The sequence below is a fragment of the Mobula hypostoma genome, chromosome 22 (assembly GCF_963921235.1).
Source record: "Mobula hypostoma chromosome 22, sMobHyp1.1, whole genome shotgun sequence".
NCBI classification, from domain to species: Eukaryota; Metazoa; Chordata; class Chondrichthyes; order Myliobatiformes; family Myliobatidae; genus Mobula; species Mobula hypostoma.
In genome coordinates, this window is record NC_086118.1 from 40,377,983 (window position 1) to 40,403,851 (window position 25,869).

Consider the following 25,869-nt stretch of genomic DNA (forward strand, 5'->3'; position numbering starts at 1 on the left):
TGTAAAAGAAGACAGATTATGCAAATAAAAAATCAATAGTACCAACAGGATGAGCTGCAGAGACTTTGAAATTGAGTCTGTAAGTTGTTAGTATATGTGTGTGTGTGTATTTGTTCAGTTAATGCAGCAGAGCCTGGTTCTGCTTTGGTTTGCTCCATTTTGCCTTTAGACCAACATCTTACCCTTGGACCAACGTCTTACCCTGCCAAGCATGTGTTTTGGCTGGTGCACAAAGACCACTTCACATCAGTAAAAAGTATCTTTGCAAATCAGCATCTTCCACTCTACAAAGACTTGGAATGTCAAGACTGTCACGGACAATCTCAACAGCACAGTCCTAAACATTGAACCATTTTATTATAGCCCAGACAATCAAACACCAAAACACTGACAACAACATTTAGAGTTAGACTTGGGGGTGTGGGGCAGGGGGCAGTGTAGGAGACAGATGGCAGCCATCATAAAGCTCCTGCAGTCAGGTTCTGTCCTGACCTCTGGTGCTGTTTGAGCAGATATGCACAATTCCCCCGAGAGTGCATAGGTTTCTGTGGGTGCTCTGGTTTCTTCCCATGTTGTGAAGAGGTGCTGCTTTGTAGGTTAATTGGCTGCTCTGTATTATCCTTCATGTGGTTGGCATAAAAATCTGATGGCAGTCTAGATAATGGACACCTGAAGAGCAAATTAATCACAGGGACATAGAAGAATAGTATTGATCAGGATGTTTGGAGAGTCAGCGCACCTTGGTAAGCTGAATGGCCTCATTTTATGTCACATCTCCTTCCCTGAGATGCTGCCATGTTCTCAGAATGTTAGTTCTATTTCTCTCAGTTATGCCATTATTGTCACATCAGCATTTCTTCTTGCACTACTTCAGACTGCACTACTGTCTTTGCACCATTCTGTTGTTCTGCACTCATTGTTGCATGTATCGTTGCATTTACCATTACCATGTATACTGTGAGCTTCACATAAGGAATTTCTTTGCATCCTCATGTATATGACAATAAACTAATCTGAGAAGGCCTGCCCAAGAAACAAAGTAGTAGGTAAACCTTCATCTGGAGGGTAAACTGGAAGATGAATGCCAACCTCAGTGCTCATTTAAAGTCTCTGCAACTTATGCTGTGGGTCATTAAAGCTTCATCATCCTCTGACTTACTGCAATGTAGAACCAGCATACTTAAGTCATCAGCACTGATGAGTTCTACAGATGACTTCTACTCCAATCTCAAGCAATCCATTTCCCAATTCTTAATAGGAGAAAGACAGATGGTAACTCCAGTAAATGACATGATGACTGTTATACTGACCACTGCCTAGTCTTGTGTTATTTCCAAGAGAAACATTGCCCCAGAAAAATCCATGTCAAGGAGATCAGACACTTCTGACATAAAAGCTGTTACATGTCAGCACCTCATAGATAATCTTGTGATTCCCCTGTATTATTAGCCTCAGAATATCCAGTGTTTGGTCTGCTTTGAGGTCCACTATCATAAGCAACTGTGAAAAGACTCATAAGAACAGGCAAACTAGGAACTAATTAATCATAAATGAACTTTGTTCTTGGAGAGAAAGTACCCCATCATGGCTCATGGAAGAAAAACCAGGCCCACAGGCACCTGAAATGTGAATTAAGTCAGAAAATGCTGTTGGTGAATAGAAGGCAGGATATCCAGCAACCAACCAATAATTATAACATGCCCAAATTCTTCAGAGCTGCTGAACTCAGTCACAGTTGAAACACACACGTTACTGAGAGCAAGGAATGAAGTAGAAAAGAGCAATAGTCACTGATTGCTGGAAGGAGACCTTTGACGGTCTCCATGACAGATTCTTGTCTTTGAAATGAAGGACTTGATTTCACCTAACTATTATAACTTTGACATTACCAAAGTCCAGTAAAAAGATTGGCAAGCAACACTTAGTTGAAAAATGAGGCTCTGAAGGAGATGAAACCCCTCCTGAATCAGAAAATCATGGCAGGATTGTGAAAATTCTAGTGCAAATTTATAATCTCATCTCTCTTATCTCAAAAGAGAGAAGTGTGCTAGGTTACACCTAATTCACTATATTTGTGACCATATTCTAGAGAGGATGGCCTCCCTGCTGTCGATCATAACTAGCTTTTTCATCTTCTGCCTAGCTTGCTTTTGTTTCCCTCTCCCTCCAAGATGGCTGAAGGGCTTCTCCCAGAATCACAGCACACACGCCACCCACAGGAGTTCCCAAATACTCAATCTGCACTTCCTGACAGACACAAGAACATTATAGAGTGGAGCACGTGGTCCTTTTATGATTTCATGAAAGGCCTCAACTCTATCAACCAAGAAAAATTATGGAGAATCCTTAAAATTTGCTGCCCTCAAAAATTTGCCTGCATTCCACATTTGGTACAGAATGACATGCAAGCTGTGATCCAGATCAACATTTGCATCAAAAACCAAATTCCAGTGCTAACTGGGATAAAGCAAAGCTCTGATATAACACGCATCTCGTTCTTAGTCTTCCTCTTTGTGATATCACATCTCACTTATGACAAGCTTTCCTGGAGTCAAAGAAGTGAATCTGCAAGATGAATAGGAGTCTGTTCAGTGTTCATCTTCTCCAATTGAGAATTTACAGTATGAAAGAGCATGTGCACTTTTCAGATATTGCACTGGTCGTCCTCTATGATTCCTTCACTGAAGCAAACAAGAGAATAAACCTTGTATTTAACAGCTGAAGACAAAAGTTGAAAAATGAACAATTACAGAAGCTGGAAATCTGGAACATAAACTAAAAAAATTTGTAAACTTTCAGTGGGTTAGGCAGTATTTGTGGAAAGAGAGACATTTAATGCTTCAGGACCAAGACCCTTCATCAGAACGGGTCTCTGATTCATCCTACTCACGAAGGGTCTTCAAGCTGAAATATTAATTATCTTTCTCTTTCTGTAGATGCTTCCTGATGCTAAAACTTATATCAGGCTGCAGTTTATCGATTACAGCTCAGCGTTGAACACAATCATTACTACAGAATTTATCAAAAAGCTCCAAAGCCTGGGCGTCTGTAACTCCTTCTGCAACTGGATCCTCGACTTCTTCACCAGAACACTACAGTCTGTGCAGATTGGAAATAATATCTCCACCGCACTGATAATCAGCACTGGTGCATGTCAAGGATGTGTGCTTAGCCCACCCTGTACTCTCTCTACACCAATGTCTGTGGCTAGACACAGTTCAAATATCATCTCTAAATTCGCTGACAACAAAACTATTGTTGTCGTAATTTCAGACAAGAAGGCGTACAGCAGTGAGCTAGATCAGCTAGTTCAGAATCAGGTTTAATATCACCAGACTATGTTGTGAAATTTGTTACCTTTGTGGCAGCAGTACAATGCACTGCATAATTATGGAGAAAAACAGAATTACAGTGTATATACAGTAATAGTTAAATAAGTTATGCAAAAATAGAAATTAAAAAAGTAGACAATTAGTGAGATGGCATTCATGGGTTCAGTGTCCATTTAGAAATTGGATGGCAGAGGGGAAGAAGCTGTTCCTGAATCATTGAGTGTGTGTCTTCAGGCTTCTGTACCTCCTTCCTGATGGTAACAGTGAGAACAAGGCATGGCCTTGGTGATGGGGGTCCTTATTGATGGATGTTGCCTTTTTGAGGCTAGTGCCCATGATGGAGCTGATGAAGCCTACAACCCTCTGCAGCTTATTTCAATCCTGTGCAGTAGCCCCTTCCTCCCCCCGCCCACCAAATACCAGATGGTGATGCAGCCAGTTAGAATGCTCTCTGCACAGTATATCTGTAGAAATTGGTGAGTGTTTTTGGTGACATACCAAATCTCCTCAAACTCCTCACGAAATACAGCCACCGTCATGCCTTCTTTGTCGCGGCATCAATATGCTGGGTCCATGTGAGATCCTCAGAGATATTGACACCCAGAAACTTGAAATTGCTCACTCTTTCCACATCTGAACTGTCTAGGCGGACTGGTGTGTGTTCCCTCGTTTTGCCCTTTCTGGTTCATAAATCAGTTCTTTGGTCTTACATTGAGTGCAAGGTTATTGCTGCGACACCGCTCAACTAGTGGATATATTTCGCTCCTGTATGCCCTCTTGTCACCGTCTGAATTTCTGCTAACAATGGTTGTATTGGCATATGAGCTGTGTCTAGCCTCACCAGTTATAGGTGTAGAGAGAGTATAGTCGGCTAAGCACACCCCCCTGAAGTGTGCCAGTGTTGATTGTCAGTGAGGTGGAGATGTTATTTCCGACTGCACAGATTGCGGTCTTCTGGTTAGGAAGTTGAGAATCCAATTGCAGAGTGAATACAGAGGCCCAGGTTCTGGAGTTTTTTGATTAGTTGGTTGGCGTAGATTTTCAGAGCCCTACCAGGTATTCCTTCAGGGCTTGTCACCTTGCGAGGGTTCACTTGGCGTTGGCCTCTGGGACAGAAATCACAGGGTCACTGAATGCTGCAGGGATGTTCATAGCTGTAGTTTTATTCTCCCTTTCAAAGCGAGTATAAAAGGCATTGAACTCACCTGGGAGTGAAGCATCACTGGGGCTTTTGCTTTGTAGGAAGTAATGGCTGAGTGGTATCACAGCAACAGCCTTGCACTCTGTGTCATTAAGACCAAAGAATTGATTGTGGACTTCAGAAAGGCTAAGACAAGGGAACACACACTAATCTTCATCGATGGATCAGTAGTGCAAGGGGTGAGCAATTTCAAGGTCCTGGGTGTCAACATCTCTCAGGATCTATCCTAGGCCCAACATTTCGATGTAATTACAAAGAAGGCAAGACAGTGGCTATATTTCATTAGGAGTTTGAGGAGATGTGGTATGTCACAGAAGACACTTATAAATTTCTACAGATGTACCGTGAAAGCATTCTAACTGGCTGCATCACTATCTGGTATGGGGGTTTACTGCATAGGATAAAAACATGCTGCAGAAAGTTGTAAACTCAGTCATGGGCACTGGCCTCTCCGGCATCCAGGACATCTTCAAGAAACAATGCCTCAAAAAGGTGGCAACCATCATTAACCACCCCCATCACCCAGGAGACGCGCTCTTCTCATTGCTATCATCAGGGAGGAGGTACAGGAGCCTGAAGACACACACTCGATGATTCAGAAATGGTTTATTCCCCTTTGCCATCAGATTTCTGAATGGGCATTGAACCTCCAAACACTATGTCGCTGCTTTGTTATTTTCTCTTGCACTATTTATTTAACTTTTTAAATATATACATATGTCCTCCTGTAATTTATAGTTTATTGCAAAGTACTGCTGCTACATAACAATAAATTTCACAACGTATGCCAGTGATATATTAAACCTGATTCTGATTCTGATATTGAGTGTTGGCAGCTCATAACTGTTTCTAATTTAAGGAATCAAAAATCCTGTGTCAACCTGCTCTTGCCATGTGCTGCCTAGTGATCAAGATCCAGAATGAGATCCTAAAATATATGGACCACTTTCCAGATCTCCGAACTTTCAGTAAAGATAGATGAATGTGCCAAAATTTATCACTGCCTTTAGATCCTTAAATTGGTGTTGGGTGCAAAATCTCTGTTTCTTTAGCCAACTGAGGAAAGAGCGTGTAAAGATGGATCTGCCACCTGACACCAATTTCAGAATTTACCAAGCAGCAATGACTCCCTGCCCTGTTAATAGGCTTTGGAGACAGACAGTTTATAGCGGGCATCTGAAAAGCACTGGAGAGGTACCACAACACTCTTCTCTTCGAAATCCGCCAAGTCCATTAACAGGAGCAGAGACCCAAAGTCAATGTTTTCTACCAGCACTGAGGTTCTGATCATACGTGACCATTTCTGCTGGGTGAACCATATTCTTTTGCACGACTGACACCAAACTCTTGAAACAAGCACTTTTCTTGAGAGGTAATAAACAAGGGCTTAGCAGGTCACACCCTATCTGTGGATGAAAATGGACAGTTGACATTTCGAGTTGAGACCGTTTTTGCGGACTAAAAGATAGTGGGAGATAGACAGTATAAAAAGGTGAAGCAGGAGACTTTAAAGAAGAATGAAATGAATGCAAGGACGTTCTAAAAAGCGTTAAAAAAAAATCTCATGGGAAACCCCACACCATGATAGCTCAGAATAGAGAAAGACATCCAGGAGGGCTCTGATCACCCTGAGTTTTTCCAATCAGGTTAAGGTCAGGATTCTGACCGAGCCACTCAAGTACATCAATTTTCTTCATTTGAAACCACTCTATGGTTGCTCTGGTGGTGTGGTTGGGTCATCCTGCTAAAAGACAAACTTCCTCCCCAGTTTAAGCTTTCTGGCAGAGGGTAGCAGGTTTTTATCTAGTATCTGTCTCTGTTTAGCAGCATACATCTTCCAATCAATTCTGACCAGATTTTCATTCCCTGCTGCTGCAAAGCATCCCTATACCATGAACCTACCTCCACCGTACTTTACAGAAGGCGTGGTGATACCTGTGTAACCCCCTCACCAGGCTCATATGCAAACTTGGCTCATTAGCCGGCTCTGCTAACAGCCACAGGACTCAGCAGTGAGAAGGCTACCTTTCATAAACAATATGGTCGGTATGATTTGAGGAATGTCATGATGTTCTGAATAAAGAAACCTTGATTTGAACTAATGCTGTGTAAATTCTGCCTATCACAATTCTCGGTCAGCAAGAAAGAACCATACACCCACATAAAATTATAAAGAAAGTATATTTATAAATTTCAGCTTTATGGACCAGTTAGTAGGAAAAAGAAAAGAAAAAACAAATAAAAGTACCCATTTCAGTTGACCCAGTAATAATGTGCACATAAAGTTGGAGCTCATCTTAAAGTTTACTCGCACTAGAGCCACGTTCTCTGTGAAAACACACACCACATTCCAAACTTTGCTCGAAACCCATCTCAAATGAACAGGCTCTGTCTCTGGAGTATTGGCCCTTCCTCCACTTAGAGCAACTTTAAGCTCCTTTCCATGGCATTCTCAGCCACCTTCCATCCTATCCTCTCCACAGCTCCCACCAAAAAGACCCCCAAACCCACTAGAGTCCATCACAAATCTCTCTCTGCCCAGCTGTCTCTAGTACCTTCTCCCAATTCCACCATCATGATTGGTTGTCACAACCGTCCTACGTTGAACATCATAGTCCCTTACTTTAGCCGACACCAAACATTTTACTAGCAGGACACACTGCTTTTGTAGAAGCTGCTAAAATGAAATTATCTACAATGTAACAGTAGGAATCTTAACCAGTGCATTCCACCTGGCTGATGTGCAATATTAGATTTACACCACATGTATCACTTACTGCTGAGGCCAAAAATTTCCACTTTGGTCTCATCCAATTACAAGGTCTTCTTTCACATCTTTACAATATCTTCCAAGTAATGCTTTGTGAAGTCTTTACGGGCAAGAATATGCTTTTTTTGATAGACACAAAAGGTACTGCAAATGCTGGAAATCTGGAGCAATACACACACTGTTCTGACGGAGCTCAGCAGAACAGGCAGCATCTATGGATAGGAATAAACAGTCAACATTTTGGGCCAAGACCCTTCATCAGGACTGGAAAGGAAGGAGAAGTCAGAATAAGAAGGGCTTTTTCCTTGCCATTCTTCCCTAAATGCCCTTTTTGTACAAGACCTTAGAGTTTGTGGAGCCCAATTCCCTCTCTGACTTCTGCAACTCACTCATAGTGACCGTTGGCATCATATTTTGTTTTCACTTTTTCTTGATGGACTGCACTGAGCTTGGAGGAATGTTCCATGCCTTTGAGATGGGCTTGTACCTTTCTCCAGGTTTGAGATTTTCTATTATAATTTTCTTGACCTGGCTTGAATTCTCTTTTGCCTTCATTTTGTTGAAAGTCTACTGCACTGTTGCACCTTATAGAGAGAGGGGCTATTTACAGTATTCTTATGAATTCTTTGAAAACAGGTGATCTTCCAGTTTTCTGCATCAACAAATTGAGTGAGATGGGAAGGTAATATGTTGCTACTGAGGAAAGTTAGTGTAGTAATTACAAAGGGGATGAATACTGTTTTCACCCTCACAATTTTGGTTTTTAATTTTTAGTAAATTGTTGACAGCTTTTGGAGTTTTTCTTTTGATTTGACACAATGCACAGTGTTTTGTAGATTAGCTCAAACAATCCCACTTCAGTATATTTTAAATTTCGAAAATAAGACAGAAAAATGTGAAACTTGCTATGGGGGGGGGAGGGGCTAAATACTTTTTCAAGGCTTGGTAAATGAAGTCCAAGAGAGCTTTTGTGTAAGCCCAAATTTTCCACTTTACCCAGAACTTTGCCACAGGGTTCTAGGTACTACTGTTCCTCCAGGCGAGTCATTGACTCTGTCTCACATTGCATCCAGTTCTGTTTTTAATGTTTACTTGAACATTATAAAGCCATCTTGAATCTTATGGTGTTTTTTGGCATCTGTCCGGGGTGGTGATTCAATCCTGACTGGAAACTACTGCTCTGGAAAATTAAACTTGTAACTTTCTCTCCTTCGTTGATGCTACTTAATACCCAAATCAGAGTCTCCTGGAGGCTGGAGGCAGAAGGGAACAACTTGTCCTGGGGTTAAAGTACTCTGTATGTGCATGAGTGGGAGGGAGGTACATGGTTTGGTTTGGCTGTTATTGTTTTGCTCCTTCTTGTGTTCTGTGTTATTCTGTCAAGCCCTGTGAGTATGCTATGTTAGTGCCAGAATGTGTGGCAATATTTGCATGCTGTCTTCAGTACACCCTTGGGTGTGTTTGTTGTTAATACAAATGATGCATTTCACTGTATGTTTTGATGTACACATGGTTGATAAACTGGGATCTTGAAGTATTCATCTACGCAAGATAGATAAACTGGAATCTTGAGTCTGGAAGTATTTCTTGAACCATAATTGTCAAGGTTGACTAAAAAAAATTAAAATGTATAGATCTGTAATAGCCACTGGAGAGGCAGACCCAATTTAGACTGGCTTCTCATGGGAATAGAAACAATCACCATGGCACGCAATAAACTTGGCTCACTTATCACCACACTGTTTTCTCTCTGACATTATGTTCTGGAACTAGTAATTGGAATTAAGATAGTATCATGATGGCATAGTCAATATACTGTGCACTATTATTGAGCACTACAACACGGGGATGCATCGATACACTAATATTTTAATCCAAAAAATTTAATATATTAATCTATTAAAGTTCTTGAAAGAGGTGTTGAATCAGATGAGGGTAGCAGGAGAAGCTTTTGTATTAAGGACTAGTCAATGGAACATAACTCGTTTTGAGAAAATATGTAATAATTTGCATTTTTTTTTGGTATTCTGTGTCCACTGCAAGCAGATAGTTGGCAAATGAATATTCTACACATAAATTATATCGGACATCAAGAAGGTGAAAGATTTATAACTTCTTTCTCACAAGTACACAATACCACCACTATCTTGGCCTGCATCCCTCTCCCAATATCACAACACGCTATACAAAGTGAGTCTTGTATAACCACAAGTTGCAAGCCAAACAAAAATTACAATAAAAAGCATGCCAAAAATGCAGATTGCTCATAGTCATTAATGCTTATTCCAAGTTGACATATTGAATTCATTGTAATGTTCTTTATAAATCCAAGGCATATTTCTTGTAATTCTCATCAAATGAGTATAATACTACACCTTATATTTTTTTTTGTAAACATCACAATGTTTTACTATGTGAATGACTTAGGACTTAGGAAGTCATTTTTGGTTTTATGTAGGCGGAAGGAAATTCTTTGAAGGTCTTGTCTCATTTTAGTCCTTTTCATAGATTCTCTTTGTGAATTCCATTGGTTTTGTGAAGGAGGGTACTCCTAAGGAAGTAGAGACAATGATAAGCTTTCTTGGCCATGGCTTCTACATGGTTGCACCAGTACAGTCAATTGGTGGTTAGCTCCTTGGAACTTGAAGCTCTCAACCCTGTTGACCTCAAAACTGTTAATGTTCTATAGACAAGTGTATATGCACTGCCCCCCTTCCTCAAGTCAGTGATCAGCTCTTTTATTTTGCTGATGTTGAGCCAAAGGTAGTTGTCATAACACCATGTTACAAAGCTTTCTATCTCCTTTCTGTACTTCAACTCATCATTATTTGAGATATGGCCCACCATGCTGGTATCATCTGCAAGCTTGTAGAAGGAGCAAGAACAGAATATGGTCACAGAATGTGTAAACTAATTGCAGTAGATCGAGTTTGGAATTAACGTGTGCCATGACCAGTCTCTTGAAGCACTTCATGATGGTGGCTGTGAGAGCCATTGGGAGGTAGTTATAAAAGCATGTTACCTTGTTTTATTTAGTACTAGGATGATAGTGCTCTTTTTAAGCAGGTGGGAACCTCAGAATGAAGCATGGAGAGGCTAAAATAGTCTGTAAGCACCCCTGCAACTGATCTACATGAAATTTAAGGGACACCATGTGGTCCAGATGCTTTCTACAGATACGTTCTCTGGAAAATTGTTGCTATGTCTGCAATGGTGACTATGTGTTCAGATGCATTGCAAATCCCCATTTGTTCGAAGTGTACATAAAATGTGTTAAGTTCATTGGGAAGGGATGTGTTGATGTTGTTAAAGCTGCTTGACTCTGTTTTGTAGACCACTGTAGCACATAAGCACTGCTATAACTGCTGGCTGATCTGGGCACTTGATTTTGGACTAATTGATGTCAATATTAAGTTTCTTCATAATTGTAATTAAATGAGTTAATTTGCTCAAAGCTTAGATACTCTCTACAAAGGAGAATCTGATCACCTTCTGTTGACATTCAATGCTCACAGTATTGATGAAACCTGCACTATCAACATCTAAGAGTTACCATTGACCAGAAATTTACTGGACCAGCAACATGTACTTGTGATACAAGTAGATCTCTGCTCCTGTAAATAAATTAACTGAGGCAATAGGTAAATTATTGCAATTTTTCAAATTTATGTATGTATGTATGTGTGTGTGTATATATATATACACACACACACGCACACGCGCGTTTTTGGCACAGATATATAGCTAGGGTGCCTAAGACTTTTGTACAGTACTGTATTTGTCAACGTGGAGTACAGAGTGAGTTTGTAACTCAAGCAGGAGCAAAGGATGTTGGGATTGATGAGGGTGGAGAGGAGTGGGGCAGATGGCCAAGGAGTGCCAGGGGCAGGGGTGGCGCAGGTGCAGACACACCCAGCCCTGAGATACCAGGCTATGTAATTTGATTCCAAACAATTTGGTTTATTCATTACAGAATGTCTCTCTGGTGCATCCCTACTCCCTCCCCTCTCCCTTCCCCTTTACTCAACCATGATTCCCTTCCTGCCCCTTCCCTCTTTCAGTCCACAATAGAGACCCATATCAGAGTCAGATTGACTAACACTCAAATATGTCATGAAATTTGTTTCATATGTATCTATGTATGTATATATGCAGTATATGATTTATTTATTTTGAAGTCCCTTTGCCTGTACTACGAAATGTCTTATTACAATTATTTAAAATAATAGACATTCTAGCATTGTCAGACTATTATCTTGCTTAATTTCTGTCAAAAACACAGCTACATTACAAGGAGAATGTTACGATGGGTGTAATAGGGTCATGGTAACATAGTGGTTAGCATTACGCTATTACAGCACTAGCACCATGGGTTCAATTCCGCCACTGTCTGTAAGGAGTTTGTACGTCCTCCCCATGACTGCTTGGGTTTCCTTCGGATGATCCAGTATCCTTCCACATTCTAAAGATGTACGTGTTAATATGTTAATTGATCGCAAGGATGTAATTGGGCAGCATTGGCTCATTGGGCTGGAAGGTCCATGTTGTATTTCTAAATAAAATTAATTTGATCTTCTTGAGATACTGCAGGAGGTAAGTATCTGTCAGAATTGCCCCACTTAGCTGACATAAGTTCGAAGTACATTTCTTATCGATGTATGTCTCCAAGGTACAACCTGGAGACTGGTCTCCTTACCGGCTGCCAGAAAATAAAGAAACTCAAAGGGACCCATTAAAAAAAAGACCGCCAAACATCCAGTGTGCAGTGGGTAAAAATAACAAATCATGCAAACAATAAACGCAAACAAATAGTATTTTGAACTAAAGTCCACGAAGAGAGTCCATCCACAGGCCCTTTGTTCAGCGCAGAGCCAAGGAGATGTAGCAAGGCCGTAAGGTGAACCAGCCCATCCCTTGCCTTGTGCAGAGTCATCCTGATTTTTTCTGTATGACCCAGTGCCTAAATCATTGTCATCCAAACATTGGGTTCAGTCGCTTCAATATGTTCTGGGGCTTGGACCCTGGCGCCTCGATTCAGGCTGTACAGAAGCTTTCCGATTCAGCCCAGTGCTTCAATAGTTGTCCAAATGTCAGGTCCAGTCGCTTCGATATGCTCTGGGGCCTGGTCCCTGCTGCCTCAATTCAGCCTGTACCCCACCTTCCCAGTTTGGCTTAATGCATAAATTAATTGAGTTTTGGGTCTTCCTTGCTCTTTGGTAATGCCTCGCCTCAGTTCTGCTGCAACGAGTTGCCTCTAAGTCCAAAGGGAAATTACAAGCTATTGATTGTGATGAACATTTGCCAGAAAAAGAGTGATGTGGCCTCCAGCCAGAAATCCCTGAGATTTACCAGCGCCATTGCCATCTTAAACTGGAAGTAAGAGAATTGCTGCAATCCTAGAAAGATATTGGAAGCAGAGTAATGTTTTCTATTTTCTGATAATAAAGAGAGAGGGTAACAGAAAAATAACAAACCAGTAGATGGGTATAATTTGTGCTATGTTCTGAAAATATGCACGACAACCTTTTATTTTACATATCTTATCAAAATGGACAGTGGAAACTAATTTAGGAGGCATGCAATTTATCAGAATGAAACCAATTTGCTGAAGGGCAGAGACAGGGAGTAAACTGATATGTGACAAATGTACTTCGGTGAGTTAAAAATGGTGACCTATTTTCTGAAAAAGAACTGAATTCCCCAAATCCATTTCACAATTTCACTATCTAAAATGTATTATACTATCAATTGTATTTCAAGTTCTTTTCTCTTCAACATATGACTATGGTTATCTCCAGGAAGTGCATTTGACATATATCTATAAATTTCTTAGCTATATTCTCTTAGTGTCTGCTTTCATCCTGTTAATTTGACGTGCCCTCCAGTTTGCCATGTCATCCTCAACATATCATAATATTGTTTTTATGATCATGTCAGTTTAGCATGAAGAGACTTTGAGATGCCAGCCTCTGAAAGTAACTGGGGATTAGGTCTTCAGAGTCATTGAAAAAGCACAGAAATGTTTCATTTGGCCCACTAAGTCCACACCAGCCATTGGCCAAGCACTAACACTAATCCTTATTATGGGAGGACCGTCCTGATGAAGGGTCGCAGCTGAAATGTCGGCTGTTTATTCCACTCCATAGAGGCTGCCTGATGTGCTGACTTCCCCCAGAATCTTGTGTGTGTTGCTCCTAATTAATTCCAATTTTGCTCTCCTCACCTTGTCATCAACAACCCCACCTAAATGCTGGGAAGAATTTACAGTAGCAAAGTAATCTACTAACCTGCAGGTGTTTGGGATATGGGAGAAAACTTATGTGATCACAGAGAGAGCATGCAAGCTCCATGTAAATAGCACCTGAAGTCGGCATTGAACCTGTCATTGTTTCAAGTGGCTTTACTAGCCATTCTTAATGGTTAGATAGCTTCAGTTTTGGCCCAGCATTAACACAGTGCACTGAATGAGCTCCCAATGCTGAAACACTCATCATGTTTAAACAAACGTGATTGACTACTGTGAAATTTAACATGAGAATTCTTGTTTTGCAGTAAAAGCAAGATGATCGTGATCTGATGGTTGTGAAGCTTTGACATATATCAGGAAAAGATCTTTGACCTAAGGAAATGGAAGTTTTCTACTTGCTGATCATCATCACGACAGCACTCATCAGTGGATTATTTTATTGCAACATTGACATCGATGAAGCTCAAGATGACAGCCATTTGGGAAAGCCAAACTTCATCATCATTTTGGCTGATGATATTGGATGGGGAGATCTTGGTGCAAACTGGCCATTTACTAAAGAAACACCAAATCTGGATAAGATGGCTAAGGATGGGATGAGGTATGATGGAAGGGAGAGGGAGTAAGTGCTAAGAGAGATGAGAGGACAATGGGAAGAGGGAGAATTAGGGTCGTCAATAATCCCATATTCTGAAGGATGCCTCAAGTTTAGTGGAAAATTTAACATAAGACATTCTATTTCTCAGATGAATTTTCCAATAGTATTGAGATTCACAATGGTCTCAAACTGGGTGGCTTTGGACAAGTAATATTCATGAATTACCCAATAGATGATGGCCCAGGATTTTGCAATCAAAGAGTAGCGCTGATAGCTCATTGCTGTCCTCAGAATTATTTGAAACCTACTTCAGAATAATTATTATCCCAGCGATAACTTCTGAGATTCACAGAGATCCAATCTAGCTCAACAAGTAATGAGGCTTTTGGCAAGGTATAGTAATGTTAGGATAATGAACAAGCATTACCCTTGCTATACCCTGCTAAAATGTCAGTCAACAGTAGGCACTACCCAATTTGTGGTCTCACAAGAACAATTTTCATCTACAGCAAGTATGCCTACAATTAATACCTGATGTACTATGCTGACAAACCTAGGGTTCTCCCACAATGTTGTTGTGTAAGAATTTCAGAATTTAGACATAGTGACGATGAATGGACAATGATATTTTCCAGGTTAGGGAGTTGTGTGAATTGGGGGTGCAATCTGGAATAATGGTCATCTTTCAGTGCACCTGCTATTTGGTCCTTCCTGATGGTCATACTCTTGGGTTTAGAAGGTGTTGTTGCAGTACATGAATGCATTGCACTTTGTAGATGCTATGGGTTCAGCGTACCACATGAACTTATAAAGGGGTGATCGAGTGACCTGTTTTCTCCTGAATGTCGTTGAGAAAGCAATGTTGACATTGCACTTAAGCTGGGGGGTATTGCATAACATAGTGGACTTGTGCCTTGCGGATCATGGAAAGAAACTGTTCAGCATATGTTTTGCAGTAAAGGCAAGATGATCATGATCTGATGGTTGCACATGTCTTGATAGCATCTAGGTCATGCTACATGCAGTTATGGATTGCTTTTTCTCATGAATTTTGAATTCCATAATCACCAGTCAATATACTCAATACTGACTTAACGAACAAGGTTAGGGATGAATTGTTTAAAAAGGTTTGGGAAGAGAAATCTATCCAACAATAGGGCCTCCAACTATCACGATAATTTTTCATTCTGCATAATTCTAGAGTACAAACAACCAATGTGTAAAATTGCCTGTTTCTGTGCTATAGTGCTCTGTGACTCTTATGTTGTATGAAGTTTCTCTAATCTGCTTCTAAACATATCTGACTCCGTAATAATTTCCCTTTCTCAAAAATGTTGACAAATTGTGATGTTTAAGTGAAAACGGCTTCCCTTCCAGAGGAAAATCAGCACAGAAATAGTTGAATAGATAATAAAGGCAAGAGATCACGAGCTGAGACAATCAGCAGGCTCTCGGGTGCATTGAGCAGCTGCTGCTCTTCATTCTGCTTTGCCTCTTCTTATTTGGAACAGTTATTATCCCTCAACCAGAGGGGTAACTACATTCACCCCAACACTGAAATTATTTCACAGCCTATGGACTCACTTTTAAAGACTCTACAACTCATGTTCTCGATATTTATTGCTTACTTATTTATTATTATTATTATTTTATTTCTTTTTTTGTACTTGCAGTTTGTTTTACTTTGCACATTGGTTGTTTGCCTGTACTTGTGTGTATTTTCACTGATTCTGTTTATTTTTGTAGTTACTGTGAAATGCCCACAAGAAAATGAATCTCAGGCTAGTATATAGTGAGTGACATTTATATATTTTGATAATAAATTTACTTTGAACTTTGATTTGGTGGGGAATTCCATTGCATATTCCATATCAGGCTATCTTATGGGGACCCTTGCTCTCAGTGTTAATTAGGCAAATTCGATTGATCCAGGAACTGATATTAGCTCCTGTTCCCATTGCTTACACTTCTGACCTACAACGTACTTTTTTTCAACTTATACTGTTGAAAATTGATATGACTACTTATATTAATGATGCCTTTCAACAACTCACCAGCCTCTTCCAACAATGCAGTATTTCTATCTGCAGTCATTTTAATTGTGTTCTAGTTGAATGGCCAGACAGAAAAAAATCCGCCAAATTCTTTTTGTTGCTGGATCTGGCCACTGCATACATCACCTCATTTGTATCCTCTACCTTCTCCTCACAAAGTATGCATAGTAATTCATGCAGCCTCCATTAAATAATGAAACACTCCCAAGTTTTCAGTAAGAAAAAAGCAGAACACTGGTAGAACTCAACTAGTCAAATAGAACCTTTGGAGGCAGAAAGGTATAAGTTGGCATTTTGGGTCAAAAGGCTACATTGGGACTGAGAAGGAACAGGAAAGACTGTGAATATGTGGCAGTATGTGGGTGGGGTAAAGGCTAATAGGTGATGAGTGGAACCGGATGGGACATGAATGATAGATAGATGGAACCAGGTGAGGGAGGGTCGATGAGACAGAAGCTCGTAGGTGATAGGTGAAGCCAGGTGGGGGAGGAGATGATGGACAGATGGAATCAGGTGGAATAGTTTCAATTACTCATTTCCCAAGTCACGTCACTGTACTTTATTGGGCAGTCTTTGACAGCAAGCCATAAGGTGATATGTTGGAATAGATAACAAATAGTCAAAGTGCTATGTTTTAAAGAACATCTGATAGGAAGAAAGGAATGCAGAGAGTATATGGGAGGGAATACTAGAAGAAAGCATAACGACCATTGATGTGATTAAAATCAAGATTGCTCAGAGCTGGAATGCAGAAAGCCTTGATTGTTGTATCATCAAAAAGATTATGGATAGTTGATAAATTGAATACTTTGAAATGGAAGGTGATAGTTGAAAGTGTAAATTAATTGGAAGCCACTGTAGATCAATGAGCATAAGAATTATGGTTGAATGAGATTCCATGAAATCGAAGGTGATAGTTGAAAGTGTAAACTAATTGGAAGCCACTGTAGATCAATGAGCATAAGAATTTTGGTTGAACGAGATTCCATGGTGAATTAGGACATAAGCAGTAGTGTTTATTGAGAATAGCACAAGGTTGAATAGCCAGATTGTAGTGTTACTAAGTCTACAGAAAAGTGTAAATGAGTTTTTTAACAGCAAATGAGTGGAGGCAGGGACAGGGCAGGTCAGGTCAAATTTACGGAGGTAGAAATAGTAATGAGATGGATATTTGGGTTATTTATCAAATCAAGATTTTAAACAATGTGGTGCAGGCTTGGGAAAAGGACAGAAACAAAATCCATTTTAGTGCAAAGTGCCGTACTGAGGTCATGATTAGGGTTGTGCAGGTTGGTTCAAAGATTGAATGGTTGAAGAGAAGTAGCTTGTCTTGAACTTGGTGTGTAGGACTTCAGACCTCTATACCTCTTGCCTAATGGTGACTGAAAAAAGATAGGGTTGCCCAAATGGCAGTGATCTTTGGTAATAGATGTTAACTTCTTAAGGCAACAAAGAATGCATATGGCACACCTGCCTTCATAGGCTGGGCATAGAATATTAAGGTTGGGAAGTAATGTTGCAACTTTACAAACAGCACCATAGGAAGGATGCCAGAGGAAGTGGTGGATAAAAATCCAATAATTGTGTTTAAGAGACATTTGGGCAGTCATCTAGGCGGGGCATAGAAGGATAGGGACCAAATACAGTAAGATGGGATCCCTCCACCCACCATGTCCATCCAAACCTTAATGAAGAGATCAGTGTGGACGTGGTGGGTGGAGGGACCAGTTGCACTGCTGTACAGTTTTAACTATACATATGAGAAGGGATCAGAGGTGAAAAGCAAGACCAAGAAAAGGACCCATTGCAAGTGACTTACTGGCAATCATCATCATTATGTGCTGTGTTGTATGACATAGGCTATCATTGTCTTCCACCTGTCTTTAATCTACCTGCGGGGAAGACCCCCTTCACACTGTCTTCGTTACTCTTTTCCCTAACCATGTTCATGATTGTTCTTGGAAAATTTTCCTACAGAAGTGGTTTGACATTGCCTTCTTCTGGGCAGTGTCTTTACAAGAAGGGTGACCCCCCCCCCCCAACCATTATCAGTACTCTTCAGAGATTGTCTGCCTGGTGTCAATGGTCATATAACCATGACTTGTGATGTGCACCACCTACTCCCATGGCTTTATGTGACCCTGGTCGGGGGTGGGGCAGTGGATGCTAAGCAGATGCTACAGCTTGCCCAAGGGTGGCCTGCAGGCTAATGGAGGGAAGGCGTGCCTTAATCCTCCTTTGATCGAGAGGTATCTCCACTCCACTACCTAACTGGTGACGAAGACATAAATGAAACCAGTGTGTGTTCACATCCAGCTGAATGCAAGAACAATGCCTGACTTTAAAACAACTTTAATTCTACCACAGTTATAATTGGATTAGTGAACAATACATGAATCTCTCATATTCCTTCTGATTGTGTTTTACCCTGGAGCCAGTAGCTGAGATCTCAAATGACAAGTGATAACTGCTGGTTGCGTTCCTACAGAAGTTGACGGATTCTGAACTGACTCACCTCTCTTTGCAGTTCAGTCACAATAATAAGTGGAAAGCTAGCTCCTTCACCTTTTCTTTCCAGTCCTTGATGAAGGGTCTCTGTGTGAAACATTGACTGTTTATTTCCCTCCATGGATGCTGCCTGACCTGCTCAGTTCCTCCAGCATTTTTTGTGTGTTGGTTTGGATAGGCAACATCTGCAGAATCTCTTGTATTTACGACTACAAGAGAGCAGTATTTTGCAAGGGCTTTCGGGGACCACAAAGACTTGTGATGAGCAGTGAAAAAAAGCACTAAGTGTGGTTAGACTATTCCCTGCAACAAATAAAATTAATCTTGTCTCTGAACCACGCTCCCATGTTTTGTACAAGATAGAAGTTGAGCTGAGCAGTTGAGGCATAAATGAAAATCTCACACCACAGCGGTTACAGCCCTGGAAAACAAGTAAAATCACCACTTCTTTAAATGGAAAGTAACGGAAGTAGCAATTTTCCTACCTTATATGTGACTGTTCTTTTCCATTCCTATAAAGAAACGACCAGCTATTAACACGGAAAAGGTTTTCACTTGCCATATGATATGATGTTTGTAATAACATTCCAACTTTGCTTCTTGTTTTTTATTCCAGATTTGAGGACTTTCATGCTGCTGCATCCACTTGCTCCCCATCTCGGGCTTCGCTGCTGACGGGGCGCTTGGGCTTACGGAATGGTGTTACCCATAATTTTGCTGTAACCTCAGTTGCCGGCTTACCACTAAATGAAACTACATTGGCAGATGTTCTAAAGGAAGCCAACTACTCCACAGCACTCATTGGTATTTATAGTTTTATTCTTGTTTCTGCAATCCTGCTACTTTTTGTGAGTGAATTCACTGAAAGGTGTAAGATTTTGCCCACAGTCAGCACAAACGAAATGTTCACTCCAGATAAAGGATACAATTTTCACTGTAGGCTTGGGATGTTGCCCTGATTTTGTTTTAAGATGTTACATGTGTAACAGTCAGTCAGAGTCATGCAGCATAGAAGTAGCTCCCTCAGCCCCAGCTGGTCCATTGCCAACCAAGCTAGTTCCATTTGTCAGCATTTCACCCATATCCTTCTAAACCAGGGGTTCCCAGCCTGGGTCCACGTACCCCTCGGTTAATAGTATAGGTCAATGGCAAGAGAAAGGTTGGAATCCCTGTTCTAAATTTTAACTTTTGTTATTTTACCTGACTCAAACACTTCCTCTGGCAGCTCATCCACATGCATACCATCCTTTTTATAAAGAAGTTGCCCCTCAGGTTCCTATTAAATTGTTCACCTTGAAGCTATTCCCTCTAATTCTTAATTCCCCAACCCTGTACGTTGACCCTATCTATGGCCCTCAACATTTTATACACCGCTATAAGTTCACCCCTCATTCTCCTACGCTCCAAGGAGTGCCCTAGCCTTTCAAGGCTCTTAAATACAAAACTAAGTAAGGAAATAGTTGGCTTGCTGCACTTATGTTTCATGTATTAAAAATTACTTTTAGTTCAATGTTTGAGGGCTTTAGAGTTGATATGATGACTTTAACAACAGGCAATCACATTGTTAACTAATTTCCACTCCTCAGAATTAACAATCTTATCCACATCTTCCTTTCCCAGGGAATGCAAATGATTAATTACTAATATTAGATGCAAGAAAGAGTGCAGAGGAACATTTGTTCATATGTTCTGTTCTAGAACATAGAACAGTACAGCACAGTACAGGCCCTTCAGCCCACAATGTTGTGCCGACTCTTAAATTTCAGTAGTATATCTGCCTCCACCACTGACTCAGGCAGTGCATTCCACGCACCAACCACTCTCTGAGTAAAAAACCTTCCTCTAATATCCCCTTGAACTTCCCACCCCTTACCTTAAAGCTATGTCCTCTTGTACTGAGCAGTGGTGCCCTGGGGAAGGGGCGCTGGCTGTCCACTCTACCTATTCCTCTTAATATCTTGTATACCTCTATCATGTCTCCTCTCATCCTCCTTCTCTCCAAAGAGTAAAAGCCCTAGCTCCCTTAATCTCTGATAATAATGCATACTCTCTAAACCAGGCAGCATCCTGGTAAATCTCTTCTGTACCCTTTCCAATGCTTCCACATCCGTCCTATAGTGAGGTGGCCAGAATTGGACACAGTACTCCAAGTGTGGCCTAACCAGAGTTTTATAGAGCTGCATCATTACATCGCGACTCTTAAACTCTATCCCTCGACTTATGAAAGCTAACACCCCATAAGCTTTCTTAACTACCCTATCTACCTGTGAGGCAAATTTCAGGGATCTGTGGACATGTACCCCCAGATCCCTCTGCTCCTCCACACTACCAAGTATCCTGCCATTTACTTTGTACTCTGTCTTGGAGCTTGTCATTCCAAAATGTACTGCCTCACACTTCTCTGGGTTGAACTCCATCTGCCACTTCTCAGCCCACTTCTGTATCCTATCAATGTCTCCCTGTAATCCTTGACAATCCTCTACACTATCTACAACACTACCAACCTTTGTGTCGTCTGCAAACTTGCCAACTCACTCTTCTACCCCCACATCCAGGTTGTTAATAAAAATCACGAAAAGTAGAGGTCCCAGAACCGATCCTTGTGGGACAGCACTTGTCACAACCCTCCAATCTAAATGTACTCCCTCCACCACCACCCTCTGCTTTCTGCAGGCAAGCCAATTCTGAATCCACCTGACCAAACTTCCCTGGATCCCATGCCTTCTGACTTTCTGAATAAGCCTACCATGTGGAACCTTGTCAAATGCCTTACTAAAATCCATATAGATCACATCCACTGCACTGCCCTCACCTATATGCCTGGTCACCTCCTCAAAGAACTCTATCAGGCTTGTTAGATACGATCTGCCCTTCACAAAGCCATGCTGACTGTCCCTGATCAGACCCTGATTCTCTAAATACCCATAGATCCTATCTCTAAGAATCTTTTCCAACAGCTTTCCCACCACAGACGTAAGGCTCACTGGTCTCCCAGACTATCCCTACTACCTTTCTTGAACAAGGGGACAACATTCGCCTCCCTCCAATCCTCCGGTACCATTCCCGTGGACAATGAGGACATAAAGATCCTAGCCAGAGGCTTAGCAATCTCTTCCCTCGCCTTGTGGAGCAGCTTGGGGAATATTCCGTCAGGCCCCGGGGACTTATCCTTCTTAATGTATTTTAACAACTCCAACACCTCCTCTCCCTTAATATCAACATGCTCCAGAACATCAACCTCACTCATATTGTCTTCACCATCATCGTTCCCTCTCATTGGTGAATACTGAAGAGAAGTATTCATTGAGGACCTCGCTCACTTCCACAGCCTCCAGGCACATCTTCCCACCTTTATCTCTAATCAGTCCTACCTTCACTCTTGTCATCCTTTTGTTCTTCACATAATTGAAGAATGCCTTGGGGTTTTCCTTTACCCTACTCACCAAGGCCTTCTCATTCCCCCTTCTTAAGCTCCTTTCTTGCTACCCTATATTCCTCAATAGACCCATCTGATCCTTGCTTCCTAAACCTCATGTATGCTGCCTTCTTCCACCTGACTAGATTTTCCACCTCACTTGTCACCCATGGTTCCTTCACCCTACCATTCTTTATCTTCCTCACCGGGACAATTTTATCCCTAACATCCTACAAGAGATCCCTAAACACTGACCACATGTCCATAGTACATTTCCCTGCAAAAATATCATCCCAATTCACACCCGCAAGTTCTAGTCTTATAGCCTCATAATTTGCCCTTCCCCAATTAAAAATTTTGCTGTCCTCTCTGACTCTGTCCTTTTCCATGATAATGCTAAATGCCAGGGAGCGGTGGTCACTGTGCCCCAGATGCTCACCCATTGAGAGATCTGTGACCTGACCCCATTCGTTACCTAATACTAGTTCTAGTATGTCATTCCCCCTGGTCGGCCTGTCAACATACTGTGACAGGAATCCGTACTGGACACACTTAACAAACTCTGCCCTGTCTAAACCATTGGAACTAATCAGGTGCCAATCAATATTAGGGAAGTTAAAGTTACCCATGATAACAACCCTGTTATTTTTGCACCTTTCCGAAATCTGCCCCCCAAATCTGCTCCTTGGTATCTCTGCTGCTACCAGGGGGCCTATAGAATACTCGCAATAGAGTAACTGCTCCCTTCCTGTTCCTGACTTCCACCCATACTGACTCAAAAGAGGATCCTGCTACATTACCCACCCTTTCTGTAGCTGTAATAGTATCCCTGACCAGTAATGCCACCCCTCCTTCTCCTTTACCCCCCTCTCTATCCCTTTTAAAGCACTGAAATCCAGGAATATTGAGAATCCATTCCTGCCCTGGTGCCAGCCAAGTCTCTGTAATGGTCACTACATCATAATTCCATGTATGTATCCAAGCTCTCAGTTCATCACCTTTGTTCCTGATGCATTGAAGTACATGCACTTTAGCCCTTCTACCTTACTACCTTTACACCCTTTATTCTGCTTCTCTTTCCTCAAAGCCTCTTTATATGTTAGATCTGGCTTTACTCCATGCACTTCTTCCACTGCTCTATCGCTCCGGGTCCCATCCCCCTTGCAAATTAGTTTAAACCCTCCCGAACCATGCTAGCAAACCTACCTGCAGGGATATTGCTCCCCCTCGAGTTCAGGTGCAACCCATCCAATCTGTCCAGGTCCCACCTTTCCCAGAAGAGATCCTAATGATCCAAAAATCTAAAACCCTGCCCCCTGTACCAACTCCTCAGCCATGCATTCAACTGCCATCTCCTCCAATTCTTACCATCACTATCACGTAGCACTGGCAGCAATCCTGAGAACGCCACCCTTGAGTCCTGTTCTTCAGCCTTCTGCCTAGTTCCCGAAACTCACACTTCAGGACCTTATCCCTCTTCCTGCCTATGTCATTGGTACCAACATGTATCACGACTTCTGGTTGCTTGCCCTCTCGTACCAGGATGTCGTGCACCCAGACACATCCCCGGACCCTGGCACCACATCTGGAGCAACACACAAAAAAAAAATACAGGAGGGACTCATCAGGTCAAGCAACAACAATGGAGAGAAATGAACAGTCAACATTTTAGATGGAGACCCTTCATTAAAATGGAATAAAAGGGTGGTGGGGGAGTGGAAAGCGCTTGAGCTGGTAGGTGATAGATGAGTCCAGGTGAGAGGGGAAAGATAGATTGACTTCCAGTGCCAACAATTTTCTTTGCTTAGGCAACTGTACATGTCACCATAATAAGCCCTGTAATACGATGTATCTTGTAAAGTAGCATTGCATGTCATAGAAACATAGAAAACCTACAGCACAATACAGGCCATTCAGCCCACAATGCTGTGCTGAACATGTACTTACTTTAGAAATTACCTAAGGTTACCCATAGCCCTCTGTTTTTCTAAGCTCCGTGTACCTATCCAAGAGTCTCTTAAAAGACCCTATTGTATCCGCCTCCACCACCATCGCCCGTTCCACGCACTCACAACTCTCTGCGTAATAAAACTTACCTCTGACATCCTCTCTGTACCTACTTCCAAGCACCTTAAAACTGTGCCCTCTCGTGTTAGCCATCTTGCAATTCTTGATGATGTATACATTACAGCAGCTAGCTAGATGTGATTTCATATTTACCATATTTTTTTTTCTAAAATCTACAGCAATATTGATTTTTAATTCAGCTTTTGTTTAATTTCCCTAAATTTTCAGTACTAGCCTTCTGGGAGTAAAGAAATGACAATGTGTTTCACATTAAATCTGGCTGTGTTTCAGAATGATATGTGAAGGTGCAGTTCGGCTTTATTCCCCAGCCATTTCATTAGTGCTAAATGAGTAGCACTTTAAATTTACTCCATTCTTAACAAGATTATTAACAGTATAACTTAGTTTAAATTGACTGCCTACAGAAAAAGGCGCAGAGTTTGCAATATGGCAGTAACGCACATTTGGGTTTGGGCAATGTTATGCTATATATTAACTTATGTGAACGATCAATAATAACACTCTTGCATTACGGTAGGTCAATATTGTTAGTATCTATCGTACAGCTCTCAAAATTAGGCAGCAATAATTTAAAACAGCCAGCTTTATTTAAAGAGAAGATGTAACGTTGCTTTGGTAGGTGATGAAATTCATCTAGCCAGCAAGATAATGTACATCGTAGGCATGGACTCTAAACTTTATTGACATTGCACAGAAAATCTGTAAAGAAGAGAACACAAAATATTTGCACCATTCAAAAGAGCTAGGAAGTCATTCTAAGCCTCAAAAGAGAGTAGAACTAGATGGCATCGTGGTGTATCTCATGCGTCCAGATCCATATGCAGAGTGGCCACTGAATGGATCTATCAGGTGCCATTTTGTAGCTTCACTGCACAGTAAACCACACACTAATCAATTGAAAAACTAACATTCATTGGTTCACTTCACCATACTGTGCACCTCAAACCCACAGCTCAGTTCATATATACTGTATTTTCCCAAAGTCAGCAGTGGCAGTTAGATAAGTAAAGACAACCATCTTCATTCTAATTCTCCTTGTCACGACTACATTCACATATCATCCTATAGTCTTCTGATTTTAGAGCCGAAGATGTTGTAAACCTGCTTTTCTTCCTCTCCTTCTGCCTCCCTGCTGTGACATTGCTTTTATTCATGTCTCTTTTCAGATATCCAAAATTTGTATCATTCATTAGCAATAGTGGAGGAGAAAATGACAATGTTATTAAAGTTTCATACTCACAGTCAGCAATTCAGACAAATAATTTACAGCCAGATAGGGAGGCAGGACCTTCATATGGTGATGGCAGGGCCTTCATGAAGTAATACAGCATGGAAACAGGCCCTTCAGCCCATCCTATCCATGCTAACCATGGTGCCAACCAAGCTCATGTGTGGCCATGCCCTTCTAAATCCATCCTATCCATGTACTTATACAAATGTCTTTCAAATGTTATTGTTCTACTTCCTCCAACCATTTCCTCTGGCGGTTTATGCATCACCTTTTGAGTGAAGAAGTTGCCTGTTAAATTCTTTCAAATCATTCGTCTCTCACCTTAAACTGTTTTTAAGTTTCCATACTCTGGGGGAGAAAACATATGATCTCACCTCTCATAATTTTGTATACATGTGGTGGTGATCCCTAAATCTCATATAATC

The 25,869-nt window shown here is 41.2% G+C and overlaps 2 protein-coding genes across 4 annotated transcripts in view; both read left to right on the forward strand.

Moving 5' to 3' along the window:
* Positions 1 to 13,982, forward strand: part of LOC134360299 (archaemetzincin-2) — a 144,835-nt gene extending 130,853 nt beyond the window's left edge. Inside the window, exon 8 of the mRNA XM_063074506.1 lies at positions 13,856 to 13,982. The gene's annotated coding sequence lies outside the window, so the exon portion shown is untranslated. The remainder of the gene's footprint in view (positions 1 to 13,855) is intronic.
* arsg (arylsulfatase G) overlaps positions 1 to 25,869 on the forward strand; it is a 204,550-nt gene that overhangs the window by 88,846 nt on the left and 89,835 nt on the right. For all 3 annotated transcript variants that reach the window (XM_063074489.1, XM_063074487.1, XM_063074488.1), the window contains 2 exons: positions 13,856 to 14,151; positions 19,327 to 19,514. In XM_063074489.1, coding sequence (XP_062930559.1) covers positions 13,931 to 14,151; positions 19,327 to 19,514 — 409 coding nt within the window. In that variant the 5' untranslated portion in view covers positions 13,856 to 13,930. The remainder of the gene's footprint in view (positions 1 to 13,855; positions 14,152 to 19,326; positions 19,515 to 25,869) is intronic.